The 15,747-nt window shown below is 35.3% G+C and overlaps 1 protein-coding gene across 2 annotated transcripts; it reads right to left on the bottom strand.

Moving 5' to 3' along the window:
- Positions 1-13,429, bottom strand: unkl (unkempt family like zinc finger). 2 transcript variants are annotated; one of them, XM_023348895.1, is made up of 16 exons: positions 13,321-13,429; positions 12,465-12,674; positions 9,765-9,941; positions 9,415-9,548; positions 9,166-9,301; positions 8,967-9,084; positions 8,644-8,728; positions 7,393-7,559; positions 6,961-7,149; positions 6,441-6,491; positions 6,180-6,357; positions 5,994-6,083; positions 5,677-5,913; positions 5,386-5,573; positions 5,045-5,302; positions 1-4,867 (listed from the first exon to the last, which is right to left on the bottom strand). In XM_023348895.1, exons 1-16 carry the CDS (start codon positions 13,383-13,385, stop codon positions 4,712-4,714), a joined length of 2,439 nt encoding a protein of 812 aa, XP_023204663.1. In that variant the 5' UTR covers positions 13,386-13,429; the 3' UTR covers positions 1-4,711. The 2 variants fall into 2 exon arrangements, with proteins under 2 accessions (XP_023204663.1, XP_005796787.1); XM_005796730.2 differs by lacking the exon at positions 6,961-7,149.
- Between the last annotated feature and the right edge of the window lie 2,318 nt (positions 13,430-15,747).

Below are 15,747 nucleotides of genomic sequence, written 5' to 3'. Positions count from 1 at the left end.
TGTTCTAATATATTTTATTGAATAGCAGTTCACAACTAAATGCTACATCATAATCAATTAACTGCGCTTCAAAATACCTAGTCTATTAGTTGGATATCTAATTTAGAACAATACATTCATTAATTCTTGGCTTTGATATTAAAATAACATGTCATAAATTTCTAGAGTACATAAACCAGCTGGTTCCACGTTTAGATTAATTTGACTTCCAACTAATAGTTTTGCTTAATTTGAACAGCTCCATACATCAAACTCATATAAATGTACAAGATTGCATAAATCTGGCTCCATTTTCATAAAGGTTAAGAAGAAAAATAAAATAAAAAAAGACACCACAAGTAACAACAATGCAACACAGATCAAACTATTCCAATGTAGAGCAGAGCATCATGATACATGTATTAATATTCATTTACAAGTCGTTCTATTTGGTGCTTCTCGTTACATCAAAAATAAAGACATTTTGGTGTCAAAATACCTCATTCAGAACAAATAATTCAGAAAAATTAAGTGGTTATGTGTAGTTGGGGTTGTTGATCCTTTATGGCAAATACAGACAAAGATTGGCAGAGATTTTTTTTTTTTTTCATCAAATTGCTGAAACAAGTCTCATTAGCTAAGCAATTTTCCTTTCAGTTCACATGGCCTAAATGCTCAGGACCATAAGCAATCACATTGTGGTCCACAAAAATTATTGTAAGGCACTAAAATTTTGATTCTGATTAGAGATGTATGTCTTCTTAAGTCAATTAACAATATGTAATTATTAAAGGCACAGATTTGTTTGAAATTAATTGGTCCATTAAGAGATAAAATAAGGAGGGAGGGACGCAGACTCGTAAGCTGCACAAACCAAATGAGTACCCATTTATGTAAATATTTTTTTTTAACAAACAGGCCAAGTGGATTTCTTGATAGACTTAAGACACCCACAGCAAATCAGTTAAACTTTTGTCTGGATCTGTCATCGATGCTTCACAATCATTGTCTGTCCTGGGAAAAAAAACAAGTACATTTGACCATCACTTCAACAAATAAAACAAAAAATATGTAGATCAACACAGAAAGCACCTTACAGTCATTGTAGGCCTGCTATAACAATCAAAGTGCAAACCTACTAATTCAATAACTATTTAGATAAAGCAAAGTCAAACAAGATTTCTTTTAACACAGTACTGTAGTGAAGTTTATATGGCCACTTCAGAAGCACAAAGATGATTTACCAAAACATTTTCTTCACTGCAGACAACAATTAAACTGACACTGAATTTGCGCTTAACATCAGCCAGTAGAGAAAAATCTGGCATCAACCAAATGTTTTGTGAGGATTGGACTCATGCAGTTTTGAACATCTGTGTATAAACTTGTAAGTAAATTTAGGTAGGAAACCAAAGGATTTTATCTATTAAGGTTCTAGGTGATTTACCTCTTTTCTTCAACAAATTTAGACTTCTGGCAGAAGTTAAAACAATTATTAAGAGTAATGGAGAGAGAGAGAGAAAAAAAAAATCAATGCAAGTCTTTGGTAAAACCGAAAACTCCATCAGACATCTAAGCAAAATGAGTTACTGACTCCAAGAGAATTTACATCCTACTGAATAAACATTAAAGCAAAAATCCATCCAAAAACAGAATTTCAGCTGCTCTTAAATGTTGGTCCTTCTTACAAATATCTTTTGTGCTTTCAACTACCATAAAAAACAGCTTATCTGGCCAAGGCTAGAGCATTATTTCAATTCTGTTCAAGGGTTGATTTTTTCCTCTACAGTGCACGCTATTTGGACAGCTACTAACACACCACTTTGGTTCATTTTGACATTTTCACACAAGACATCTTTAGTATTGTTGGCTCCACAGACAAAACAAAATAGACCAAAGGACTTTGTGAATTAGCTGCACTGTACACCCTTATCCAGTATACAGAAGATAACAAAGCCAACAAAAATATGATAGAATTTAATCAATTAATATAAAAACCCCCACAATCTATAGTAGTACAAGTCAATGACATCATTTTAAGTGACTTACAAAAGTACTGAAAATGTTTTCTCAAATGGATTTACAAATGAAGTCAATCAAAAAAAAAAAATAATTAAGATGCATAAGAGATTTTTTTTATAGGTAATCAAATCTGAGTGGAGGTACAACATTCAAACATCTAAAAGTATAAGAAGAAACTACATTAATACCTTTTCCAGTAGCAGCGAAGCTTGCAGAAGTAATTAAGCCTTACTTACATTATTATAAGTCAATACAAATAACCTGGCAGTGTGACACAGTGCAGACATTTTTAGTACTTTTTTTATAAGTGGTAGCTATATCGCATAACATGCAATACCAGGAGTTAAGCCTGCATTATATGCTGTAATATGGTCATAAAAATGCAAATAAAATTAATAATATTTTTCCTCTGAGTTGCTTAATTGTCATTTGTGAGAATGTAAACAATGCGTTATCCCATATTCATAAGTAGCAAAAAGTGTACTTTGAGATACATGATTTTCTACTGTTTTAAAGCAAGAATAAAAAGTTTGTCTTTTTTTTTTTTTTTTTACACAGTAGAAGGTCATTTCAGATAGAGAAACTCAAGCGCAAGTCCTATGCAAAATCCGCCTCATGCTCAAAATTCTTCATTTACTGCAAAAATCTTTCACGAAAAATAAGTCACTAGACTGCTATAAAAAAAAAAAAAAAAAGCATTTTGCAAGTTTCTCTACAAATTTCATACGTCCTAGGCTTGCATACTCCCAAATGTAAAAATCGTAATACCTAATTTCAAATAGTTAAGCTGCACCAAAAGAGCACCACAACCAAGGAATGAGCTGCTGGCTGGTTAAGTTGGAGGAGAGTATGAAGGTTTTATTTTTTTTAAGGGTGAAGTCAGGACACAAGCACTGACAGTTTAAGTTCGAAATGTTCTTTTTTAATCTGCAGAAATACTTACTGGAATCTGGCCTAAAATATTGGAATATACTCATACACATGTAGTCATAAACATGTCGATACTGTTGCAAAGTTAAACACGCAGAAACCTGTGAACAAGCTTCGACTACTTGTGTTTTTTTGACAATTCTATACATAACCTTTAAAACTAAGGCAAGGCACTTCAGAGTCAGAGGCCGATATGTTCTAGACAAAGTCAAGAGGCTAGATTCCTACAAAAAGAAAAAAAAAATCACCACTTTAGGCTTAAACCAAATACATTTCATGCTTCTCTAATGAATAGTTTTTGTGTTTTTTTTAATTTCTACATAACAAAATGTACTGATTGAAAAACAGCTTTCAACATGTAGCATGTGCCTTACTGATATTACAGCTGCTGGTTATGCCTACAATGCAGTTTTAATTTGCACTTAATTGATTAAAATTTTATAAATCTAACTACAGTAGAAACTATTTAAGTACTTTTCTATGAAATTTTAATATGCAGAACCATGCTGTGATTTAACAATATGAAACAAGAAATATTCAAATGTTTCACAGTACACACAGAAGCTTCAGACATTAGCTTATGTAAAAAAACAACAACAAAAAACAAATGTATAAATCTAAAACAAGACAATAGAATACCTACAAAACAACTTAAAGCAAATTACTATATACCAATTAGTAAAGTCCCAGGTTAACAAAGTGCTCTTCATAGGAAATCAAACTTCTTTAGAAACTTGGTCAAAATAATGATGTTTGACTGGTTGCATATAAAAAATGGTTAAATAGTTATTGTTTTTCAAATTGGTTTTATTTGCAGGAGAATTTTAATCTGTTGTACTCCTTATTTAAACAGTACTACTAAATGCGTTTCTTTTACTAGTGCAGAATACTCATAAAACCGTTTTTTGAATTCATTCAAATCAAATACATGTAATTGTTTGAGAATAATCTGTGTATTTATAACTAGTTATTTCAGTTTCAGGGTTTAAACTTTAGATGTTCCGTGAAATTTTAAATGTAGGACTAATTAAGCAAAATGTATTTATTTTAAATTTACATGTATTTCTCTTAGTTAAAGAAACATTTGCGTTTTGCCCATTTTATGTTAAAACCCCAAGTTACTATGTGTGTTGAGGCTACTATTTATTAGATATTTGTTGAGCTAATTCTGATCATAACAATGCATCTAAGTAAATAAACACCTAAATTAGCTTTATACTTGTTTCTAAAATATCCACTGAAAAACTACAGTTACATCCCCTTCAAATATATACCCAGGCAACTGGGTATATATATATATCCAAATTTCAGAATGCTGCCAGAAAAGAGTAAAAATCTAATCCCACTAACACAAATCCACACAGATTTGAGCGAGAAGACCTCACCGTGTTTACTGGTTAAACTGGGTTAACCTCAGGTCAGGTTTGTGAATCACAATTGTACTTCTGTTTTCTTTAAAGAATGATCATAATTTGAACTTAGCCAAAATGTAAGCATGATGCATCTAGATAAAATATTTTTTTACTTAAATGTCTGAGTTGTGATAGTAGACATGAGTTATGGGCGGGGAGCTAATGTAACATGTACATAACATGAGCAAAAATAAATGAATTTCATATATGTAACCTTAGTTATAATACTATCAGTTTTGTCAGTCAAACACCATTTTACTTGAATATATTTTAACCACTACAAGAAATTTGTTGTTTAGAAAATGCATTATCTATTAGTAATTTTCCAAAGGGCTAAGTCTTTAAATAGTACCTTGAGTTACTGTACATCACCACTTTAATATTTTTGTTCTACAATAAGGACATTCTGTATTACTAGGTGCACAGGTCTCACATAATACATAATGTTGGCAAGGTTGCAGAACAACGCAACGATCATGCTTTTGGCAAGCTATACATTTCTTTGACTGAAGCTGAAATATTACCTGTTGGGGGGGAAAAAGAGAACTGGGATCAGCTGCAACCCAGGAAATTACAACTCATGTAGATTTGCAAAAGAAGCATGCTTGATGACAGACATGGATGTGTGGAACAGTTGGATGAGCCGTTTCAAAACTACATAGTTGCTACAAATGAAATGTGTGAGATCTAGGCTTTCTTACCCCATCTATAAGGTCTAGGTCATTACGTAGCTGACTCTGGATAGAGTGAAGCTTTGACAAGGGGAGCTGCTCCAGCTCTCCATAACTACGGAGAAGAGGTGTTCCGGGGGTGCGACAAAGCATATCAAAGTTCCCCTTAAGCTCCTTCAGCTTGCGCTCCGTTTCTTCCCATTTCTGCTCTGCCAGCTGCCGCTCCGCCTCAGCGGTCTTTGCTTGTTCCTTTGCTTCAAGAGCATCCTTCTGACAAGCTTCACAGGCCTGGAACAAAGGCAGGCGTTTTGTTATAAAAAAAAAACAATGAGAAACTTCTATTAATAAAAGTTAATTTAACACATACTTACTCGTTTTACTTGATGCCAGGCCTCCTCCCATTGCTTGATCTTCCTCTTGGCTTCGTCCAGCTCTCTAAAAAGACGTGCCACATCCGCATTGCTGGTAGTGGAGGTTAGGGTGCTAAAAACTGGGGAAGGACTTGGTGAGAAGCTGCCACTTACAAAGTCCCAAATGTTGCTAGCTCCTCCATTTAAGCCTAAAAAAAGCATAGTTAAACATTATCATTTAAGAAAGTTTCTAACAAATGCTGAATGTTCTCAAATCCACTTGAGACAAAGTATCTACCGCAACCAGCTTACCCAGAGAGTTCTGGGAAGAAGAGGTGGGTGTTCCCAGTAAGCCATGTTCTTGTTTGGCCAGCATGTTTGAAGGCTGATTTGGCTGGGAAACGGTCCCAGACAGCAAAGACTGTGACAGCGACTGGGAGAGGGAGCTTAGCGGAGAGGTGGAAAGTGATGATGAGGAATTAAACGAGGACGAACGCGCCAGAGACCCTGGAATGTTGACAGGAGCAGATCCACCAAGCACCCTGTGACCTAAAGGAAAACGAAGAGTCAGAGAATTAGCAGCCATTTGATCCAACAGCCAACAGATTGCTTAAACAGACATGCCTTACTTGTCAGTCCTAAACCACCCTCTTGTTCCTCTAGTTCTTTTTCAAGAGATGCAACGTTGATGTCACTAAACTTGAGGTCCAGCGCTGACCCTGATGGGATACAATATAAATCAGATTAACAATTTAAAACAAAACCAAAAAAGGGTACAATTTCTCTCCGTCTTTACCTTTTACGCACACACTTACCAATGACAGACTCCACTGTGTTGCTTCCTGGATAGAATGGAGTCGCTTTTGCATTCATTGTTGATAAGGTGGTGGGTGAAGAGCTATCCGAGCCAATACTAGAGGCCAAGCTGGATGTTATGCTGGAGGTAAAACTTGATGCCAAAGGGTTCCCCACAGAGAATACAGTGTTTTGTGTCTAAAAGTCAAACACAGAAAGCACAGCTTTTATTATCATATTCTTAAGTAAAACAAAATGTAGAAACCGTTAAAGATACAAACCTGCTTGTCTTGGTCCATCAATTTGTGATCCATGTGTCCCTTGCTCTTAATCTACAGATGAACAAGTGACACAAATGCAACAAACTTCAGCAATATAAGAGGTCATCCACATATCTAGTGTTTATTAAGACGAATTATGATATAGAGAGAACAGATTAAAAATATATTTTGCCTTACTTTTGACTTCTTTCAAATTGCACCACAAGATAAGATTACAAATATTAACACCATTTAAGCAAAATTTCAAATGTACAACTCTTCAGCTGTCACAGTAAAAATAGCTTACATAAAATTCAAAAATGCTCAATATTAAACTATAAAAAGCTTAATCGACACTTTTCTTCTGGTATTCTGAAACCCAGAATGACCAACAAGCTATAGTAGGTGAGATGAAATGCCTTAAGAAATGAAATTAAAATGACAGTGTGAACAAAAGGCAAAATAAATTCCAGTTATAAAAATATCCTAAATTGGCAGGGTATTATCCTTTTCTAGATCTGAACAGAGTGATTCTATGTACCTGATCCTCACGTTCAAAGCCGGGAGCTTTGGGATAGTTAGACGTCAGGGGGGAGACACTGGATGTGGTGGACTCTGAACATAAACTAGTATTAGTTAGGGGTATTGGCCTGCTGATGGATCCCACTGGGGATAACAAACTGTCGCTTCCTGAGCTTGGTGTTACAGTGGCGTTACTAGAACATGAAACCTGAGAAAGAGAAGCGCACATGACTTCAACAAAATGATGATCAAAAATAACAAATGAAATAAAAACTGCTTTTTCAGACAAGCAACGCTGAATGAAATGAAAATATGTAAAGATTGAGCAATGAAATGTAAAAATAAAAGAAAAAAAGGCATGTATGATAAATATGAAATAAACAAAAATAAAGAACCTTAATTCCGCCTAGTAATTTTCCTATCACAGAACTGAAAACAAGAGGAAACGTACATGTCCTACTTGTCCGTTGCTACTGGTTGCGTTGGTGCTGGGGTGAGCTCCACTGTTCCACTCAGAGATTGAACACTCAGAAAACTGCTGGGAGCCCAGCTGGGACTGTGAACTTGAATGTATTGCTGACAGCAACGAGCTCATGGTCTCTTCTGTAGAAGGAATTCCTGAAAAGAACCAAAGAACATCATTAATCTAAACCGTCAGTAAAATAAACTTTCGCTCTTTTCACACTTTTGTTCACAGTTGGAAAATACTAGAAAATGTTGAGTGGAGAATTATTGTGGTTACAAATAGCAACACACATTTATAAAGCTAGAAAGGGATACAAATGTAACTAGAAAAAGTGCAACATGTTTCACCTTTGACACATGTATGCTAATTTAGTTTTGGGATTACCCTGAAATGTTTATCATGCGCATCTTTAATGTCCTACTTGGAATCATGGTATAAAGTTATTCACCAAAATATATTATGAATAAGCTATCTAAGCTCTTTCATTTAAATTTGACCAGAATTCAAATTTAGTTCTAACACAATGTTACTATCAGCCGAAGTAAGTCAAGTTTATTTGTAAAGCACTTTTCAGCAACAAGGCAATTTAAAGAGGTTTTCATAATAAAAACATAGCACAAACAAAAAATTTTAGTTGCAATGGCAAAATAAAGATAAGTAATGAACAGCTGCAATCCAGACTAGAATTAATCCAAGTTGCAGTATTTATCAATCAAGGCAGCTCTAAACAACTTTAACTCTAAACAACTCAGTGTTTCAGCAGTTTGTTCCAGATTAGAGGAGCATAAAAACTAAATTCTGGATAGATGCACATCCAGAATCTTCAACGTCCAATGCCCACAGCGTCCATGTTTTTTTGTTCTTTTTGTGAGTGGGCATTTTTTCCAAACAGCCAAACACAAGTTTGGCTGTGATTGACTAATACTTGACTACTACATGTTTCTCATACACTTGTATGAGAAACATGTAGTAGTCTTCTTTCAGCCAGCTGACCACCAGTGTGCAACAGGTGGAGAAGGAGTACTGAGGTTACACATTCTGAAAAAATTCTGCTCACTCATTAAATCTCATTAAGAGAGATTTAAACCATGAAAATGGTATAAGGAAAACTTGAATGCTTTTTAAACTTTTTAAGGGCAGTAACTGGCCCATGCATAGTGTCCAGATTATACGGTTGGCTAATCCCATTCTAAAATAATAATAATAGTAATTTTAACGTCCTAAAGTTATACTTACTTTCTACATGTGCAAATGCACAAAATGGTCCTCTAGGACAATATCCTGTTTGCCGTTTATCATTGCATTTGGTGGATTTGTAGATCTGGAACAAAGTAAAAAAAACAACAATCAAATATTAACAATGCAAAACAAAAACAAACTTGATTAGACAATCTCAAGTACGTGTCACAATCAAAACTTGTGACACATACTATTTGTGATACAAGAACTATTGCTGGCAGAATCTAAACTTATAAACTCTTAGATCTTAAGGAGTTTCACAAATATTTTAATGAACTAAATAATTTTCTTTTAACTGACTAAAACAACATCTCACTCACCTCTGGGTGAAACTGCTGTTCAGTGCGAGAGTGACAATACTGGCAACTGTCTGCACTGTCACACTTTGATGGCTCACCCCATTCATCACCATGTTTCACGTTAGGGCAAGGAGTTGACCTGCATGACCAGAATCAGAAATGTTTCGATGCCAATAGGGACACACCATAATCTTTTCATTGTTAATAAACAGCTGCTCACCTGTATTTAAACTTCCTTGGATTTCGCCTTCGATCCCTGCTATTGTGGTAATGGGGGCACGCATAGCCCTGTCTGCATAGTCTTGGTGGCTTAGTACATTGATCTGTTTTATAATTGGCTAAAACAAAGTTGGTATCTGCAAAAGGAGAAAAATAAGGTTCAATCTCCTATTTTATGTCAAGTTTGATCATTTATAGTTAAAGTGGGCTTTTATTGTAACCTTACTCCATATAAGTGGGGGATACTCACCTTTCCATCGGGGATCTTCAGTCAGAGTTTTTTCAATCATAGCCTGGCTGGCCAGTACACCAGGCTGCAGGTCAGGGATGCCTTCCCCAGATCCCAACTGGCCATTCTGCAGGGCCTCTTGTGCTTGTATCTCTCTGTGAACAAAGAAAAAAACTATTTCACTCTTATAACTTAAAAGAATACTACAAGTATTCCATACGCTGTGAAAGAAAACTGTTAACAGAAATATCTTTTTTTCTTCAAATATTATTCGCTTTAACATTTTAATGTTATTCCTTTCCCTCGCAAAAATGGGTTTTCTTGTTGCACTGTGCACATGAGAAAAGGTCATCACTTGCTTTACACGTCACCTGATATCATAGACTGGAGGTCGGAGATCATGTGGTCCGTGAGCAAAAGCACAGTGGAGGCCATTCTTCACACAATGCCCTCGAGCGTCTGTCTCATGGATACAAGTGCCAGTCTTGTAATATCGTAGATGGTACTTGCGCTCTGTGTCACCAGTGGTGCGGTGTAAATATGGGCAACTAAGAAAGCAAGCGCACAGAAAATTCAGATATTTAATCAACTAGTTGAAATGAAAATATTTTCATGAGAACAACTTGACTGCAAGTGCAAAGAGAAAAATGAGTCTGCAACTTTAGGAAAACATAATTTGTCAAGATAATTAATAGAAAGACCAAAATCATTCATTCATGTACAGGGACTTCACATCTTCATAAATGGAAGAAACTATTCTAGTTGCAGATTTTTTTCCCCAACAGATTGTGCTTTAAAGCTTAAGGAAATGTGTGACCAGCAAGCCTATTGAATAAACCAATTTTTTTCTTTCTTGAGCTAGAGTTGCTATAGCAACACACAAGGTCATACGAAAATAGCTTTTAATACAGAGCAGGAACTGTAAGGATTGCAGTGTACTGTATATTTTTCATTAACTGAATGTTAACCAATCAATTAACATTCAGTTAATTTATTGGTTGCTCTTAATTAACTGTCATAGAGCAAAGCTGCACTAATTGGTGAGACACTGTCGGCCCTTTTAAAATTTCCTCTACAGAGTCATTTTAGCAGGCAATTCTGAAACTATTTCTACACCCTTAAAATAAGAATTTAGCAGATATTTTCCTCTGTTTTAGCAAACAGCAAAATGTGTTTACAAGGAAATGAATGAAGATAAATACACATCTTACTGTAAACAGCTTTGTGGGAAAGTAGCACTTTTGAAAATGTGATGTTTTGAGAACAATTTCATCAGTTTAGCTGGAAAAGCATAATAAAGGCTGCAGTAAATGCAAGTTAGAAAATGTCAGCTGGTCAAACAAAAAGCAAATTAAAAAGAAAAATCAATTATGCAACATAAATCTTATCTGCTGTGAAATGTTGTTGAATGTAGAAAAAAAATAAAGAAAAAAAATATATATATCTATCTATATCTATCTATATATATATATATATATATTTATATATATATATATATATAAAGTAAATATACAATATATATTTAATATTTTATAAAAATTTAAAAAATATGTTGCTTTAGAGTAATTCAATGTCGCTTCACTTCCCTCTCCTAAAAACAGCCACATCTGCTTTGAGGGAGAAGATAGACACCATGATTTGAATGAGACTCAGTGCAACTGGTGGGCAGCTCAGTGCGATAAAAGTGCAAAATAATCAAACTAGACTGTTTTAGTTGTTCAAAGATCATGCCAGATAAAGTAATTAATTGGTATATTTTATAATGACTAATTTGCAAAATTAGAAAGCAACGTTCAAGATTCAATGAAGGCAGTCTGAAATGACATATTATTATTGTTTAACTTGTCTGCCATGTCACCTGAAACTTACAAAACAGTTTTGTAGCAGCATATGTATTGCTCTATTGTGCCTTTTATGCATTCTTTCCCATAGTAAAGGTCTGCTTTCCCCAATAGAGGGTGTGGTCATTTTGCAAGGGCTATGTACATGGATCTGGATGTCCTGACAACATCTAAAGCAGACCTTCCTGACTGACGTCTGACAAAAACAGCTTGATGTAGTTAAAGAATTTTTTTTACTTTTAAACAAATTCATCACCTTTCAGTTCACATTTTCAAATACCTATACAACAAAAACTAATAGTGGGCACAAATCACAGTTTTACTTCCAGTTTTGGGCTTGGGTTTTGACAATTTACAATGATTACTTAAAGTGAATAGAAAACCTTTTGTGTCATTGTAAATAACACACAATAAACTATTTGGAAGACAGAGAATATTCTCAATTAACTTTTTTTTCATTCCTGTTTGCAATATAACACAAGCTTATTGCTAAAGGTTTGTTCAGATAAAACTGCGTTTCATTTAGTAGTACAGGCTGCTTTAATAAGTAAGCTTGTGCTTAATTAGTCCCTATAGAGTCCAGATTCCATCAAGTATTTTGAAATGTTTTATCTGAATTAAGAAAATGAAACTATAACCCTGAATTTGTAAAACAAAGTAAAGAGAACATTGTTTTGTTTAAGGGATAATGTTCTTCCATCATTGTTTTTAAATGGGGAAAATGTATTCCACGTAAGGATTGTGACATTTTGGCTAAATAAAATGACCATCATTAACATATGAAGGCATTTCTCTTAAAACTTTTATTATATCATTTGCCAAACTTTCCATTACAAAATCTAAAATTGTTTCTGAAATTGAATATTTTTATGACTTCACACTTCACTATGACATTTCACAGATTTCAATATTTATAAATGTAGGGACATTCATAACCACAGAATTTGATCTTTTAAGAAAGTGTAGTTGCATGCAAACATAACATTATGCAGTTTTAATAATACTCTTTCAGAAAGATTGTTTTAACATCAACCTGTATTGATAACTTTGATAATTTGTAAAAGCTCACTCTTTGAACCTTCAAACAGAATCTATGCCCATTTAACAAAAATAAACAGCCGATTTACAAATAAAATTGATTTAGGATGTGGTCAAAAGGACTCCTATTACCACATATGAAACGGACACTCCCACCTCTGCAACTTGGTGTTTATTGTAACGGAGACTTACTCATCTCCATCCGGACAGATGCCTGTGGTTTCGTCGTATTTCGTGCAGTACACGTCGGGGCTGTAGTTAAAAGTCCCGTCTCTTCTCCTGATGGGTCGCCTTCGTCGCTGGTTTAGAAAATGCCAGTGAAAGCAAGTAAAGGGTCTGTGCTGCGTACACTTGTGCTGGAGGAACAACGGGCACTGCTCCGTCCTGAACTCCTTCAAGTATCTGCGGCAGCGAGAGGAACAAACCAAAGTAGTCTCGTTAGACGAGCTTAAGAACGGCTTTCCAGTCACCACCGAGTGGACGAAAGCAAAAGGGAAAACCACAGCGATGGGTCGTGTTTGGTTGGTCGTGCTGTAGCTTACTACTACAGAGTATTTTGGGTCGCTAACGTTGGCTCCGCTATTCTGAGCGCCAGCTACGCATTGTTTTCCACGTAGCACTTGTTCACAACATCTGAGCGTACGTCTATAACTGTGCGTAGAAAGAAGGAACTTAAAATAAGGCCGAGCTATTTACAAGCAGAATGGTTAGCGAGTTCTTGGCTAATCATTTAGCAAGCCGAGAAGTCTGAATAATGCTTAATACATCATTCAAAACTCGATTCAAAAAGGTAAACCATCCAACAACGGGCTGTTCGGCAGCAAAGCAAATGAATACGTCCGTCTTCCCTGTCTTGGCGCTGGTGTTGTTAGCAGTCGTTGTTTGCCATGTAACGTAAGGCAGTCACAAAGCCAGGAAAAGCACCATGTTTTGAACGCACATTCGAGAGTTGAGGAATGCCAGACGTGCAAACGCGTAAAGGTGCATGCCCAGCTGGCATTTTTTACAACAATTATTTTCCCCAATACTTCGCAGCAGCGTTACTCACGTATAGTGGGTAGGTTTCTCGGTTTGAGGAGACGCATTGGCCGCCGTTTTCGAAACCGACGGCATTTTCAGTCAAAACAAAGAAGTGCGCATGCGCTCGGATCTGTTGCTCGTCTGCAGGCACGTCCGCCTGCACGACAACACTGCAAACGGAGATACGGACGTAAGGAAGCGCAGAAAAACATCAGGAAGCTACTTTTTATTGCTACCGAATAGGGTGGAAATTATTATTTTTTTTCTTTGAGTGGACATATTTGGAAAGCGTATTTATTTATAGCTCAATAAATAAATAGTTGTTACGTAAATTGCTTAAAGTTGCCTGAGTTGTTTAAATCACACGACCTGATGAATTATCATGTCTGAGTTGCTGAGTTACTTTTCAATTTATCACGTGACATTTTCCTTTTTGACTCAATAGTATTTTACAGCCTCATTTGAAAATAATAATTAATATAGAGTTATTTGTGAATGTCTTCATGGTGTTATGGAGCATATTAAATAATGGATTCGGTTGTTCATCAGCTAAAGGATGAAAGACAGCAAATGTAAAACCAAATCCTGCCAGTACACCTGAAATTTATTTTTGGTTCATCTGACTTGATGACAGATTGTCAAGGCCGGTGAATGCTAAACTTAAATTAAATAAAAAGATGCCTCAATAAACCGCACATTTATGCAATCAGATTATTGTAGATTTCTACCTTTTGTGTTTTTTTTCTTTGTTAAATGTTTCTTTTTTCAATTGACATTTGCAGGATATGTAAGTAACAGCATATGTGGAAAATGTCAATTTTTTGTATTATGAAAACCTGGTATTTTACAATAAGTGTAAAAAAAACTATGATTAAGTCTGATGATTGGTCTTCTTCCACTTCAAAGACATCAGTGTCTTTCTTCAAGAAAACAATTTTGTTTTTGCATTTCTTTAACCTGCTATTTACTGAAAAAATCAATTTGAAACTTCAGATTCTTTACTTCCTCTAAACATCCAATTTCTGTTTTCCTTCTGAATCTGGAAGACCAATCTGTTCAACACTTATTCTTCTGAGTGGTTTAAATATACAAATGCAATTATCTGTCGGATCTATTATTCAGTTGTTGAAGTCCATCAGGTTCACATTCTTGTAATCATGCATAAGCCCTGGCTTACCCTGTCGTAATTACTTTGACAAACCCCACCCAGGCTCAGTTTACAGTTTGACAATGTCTAGCACCTTTTCACACTCCACACAAACATTTAAAGGTGAACCTTTACACGTAAAATAACGTTAAGGCATATAATTGAAGCAGCTCTATAGAGAATATTCTATTATCTTAAAAATACTTAAAAGACACAATCTGCTTTAAGTTCTGAGAGACTAAAACACAAACTAAGAGGTTTGGTTCATTTTGCTTTGCTACAACGTCATGCAGAAGGAAAAATGTCTCAGACTTTTTTTTTCTTCCTGTGACGTCAGCCGCCACAAACCCTTAACCTTGCTCAGTAGTCTCAGCTGCTCATAGAGTCCACATTCAAGCTCTTCTCACAGCCTGTCAGATGAGCGTGTTTTCATGTGTGCAGATGTGTGTGTATGGCAAAGGTGATGGCTTGCTTCTCCTCAAATTCTGAACATGTGACCACAGAGGGTCCTGTTCATATCAATAACCTTGACAACCTGCTTTGCATTATTAGTTGAGTGACTTCCTGTAGCTAGACCCCCAGTGGTGCTTATAAATTATTGCACACCCTTTAAATGTGATTACTTTCCAGCTACACCAATCCATCCTTAAAAATGTACATAAATTAAAACAGAAACTTTACGACCTAATTAAGGCAGTAAAACTGTTGTGTGTTAGAAATATTTATTCTATTATTAAAAAAAATCATACTTAGAATGATGCACTGCAGTGAGTTTTGTAATTTTCAATCACTGAAAGAATCCTAAACATGGTGTTCCCAGGACACTTACAGCTGGAATAACAGTTTGTGGGTTGGACTACTGTTTTTTCCCAGTCAGAGAAAAAAATAAAAACAATAAAGTATTTTTGTATCCTTACCGCACGACACACTAACTACTTTTAAATTGTCGAAATCAGAAAAAAGAACTACAATTTTTTTTAGATTTTGCATCAGCTTCAAACTCTGAGTTGGTTGGATTACAGGTTTAAAAGTTTGCTACCAGTAAGCAATTTTTCCTGCAAACAACACTTGATTATTTTTAATAAATGGTAGGATGATTGGAGCAGTCCAGAACTGCACGACTAACCCAAAGATTTTATGTCGGTTCAAGCTGTTTTATTTTTTGGCAAGAAGGGAAAAAAAGAGTAGCTTCAGATTATAAATAGACATAACATGGAACTATGCAAATAAATTATGAAATAGTGCTAAAGATAAACTTAATGACTGTGGATTCATGTTTTTAAAATGCATTATTATTTTGCAAAAAGC

The sequence above is a fragment of the Xiphophorus maculatus genome, chromosome 16, assembly GCF_002775205.1.
Source record: "Xiphophorus maculatus strain JP 163 A chromosome 16, X_maculatus-5.0-male, whole genome shotgun sequence".
NCBI classification, from domain to species: domain Eukaryota; kingdom Metazoa; phylum Chordata; class Actinopteri; order Cyprinodontiformes; family Poeciliidae; genus Xiphophorus; species Xiphophorus maculatus.
Note: the sequence above shows the minus strand (reverse complement) of the source record. Positions and strands in the feature narration are given on the sequence as shown.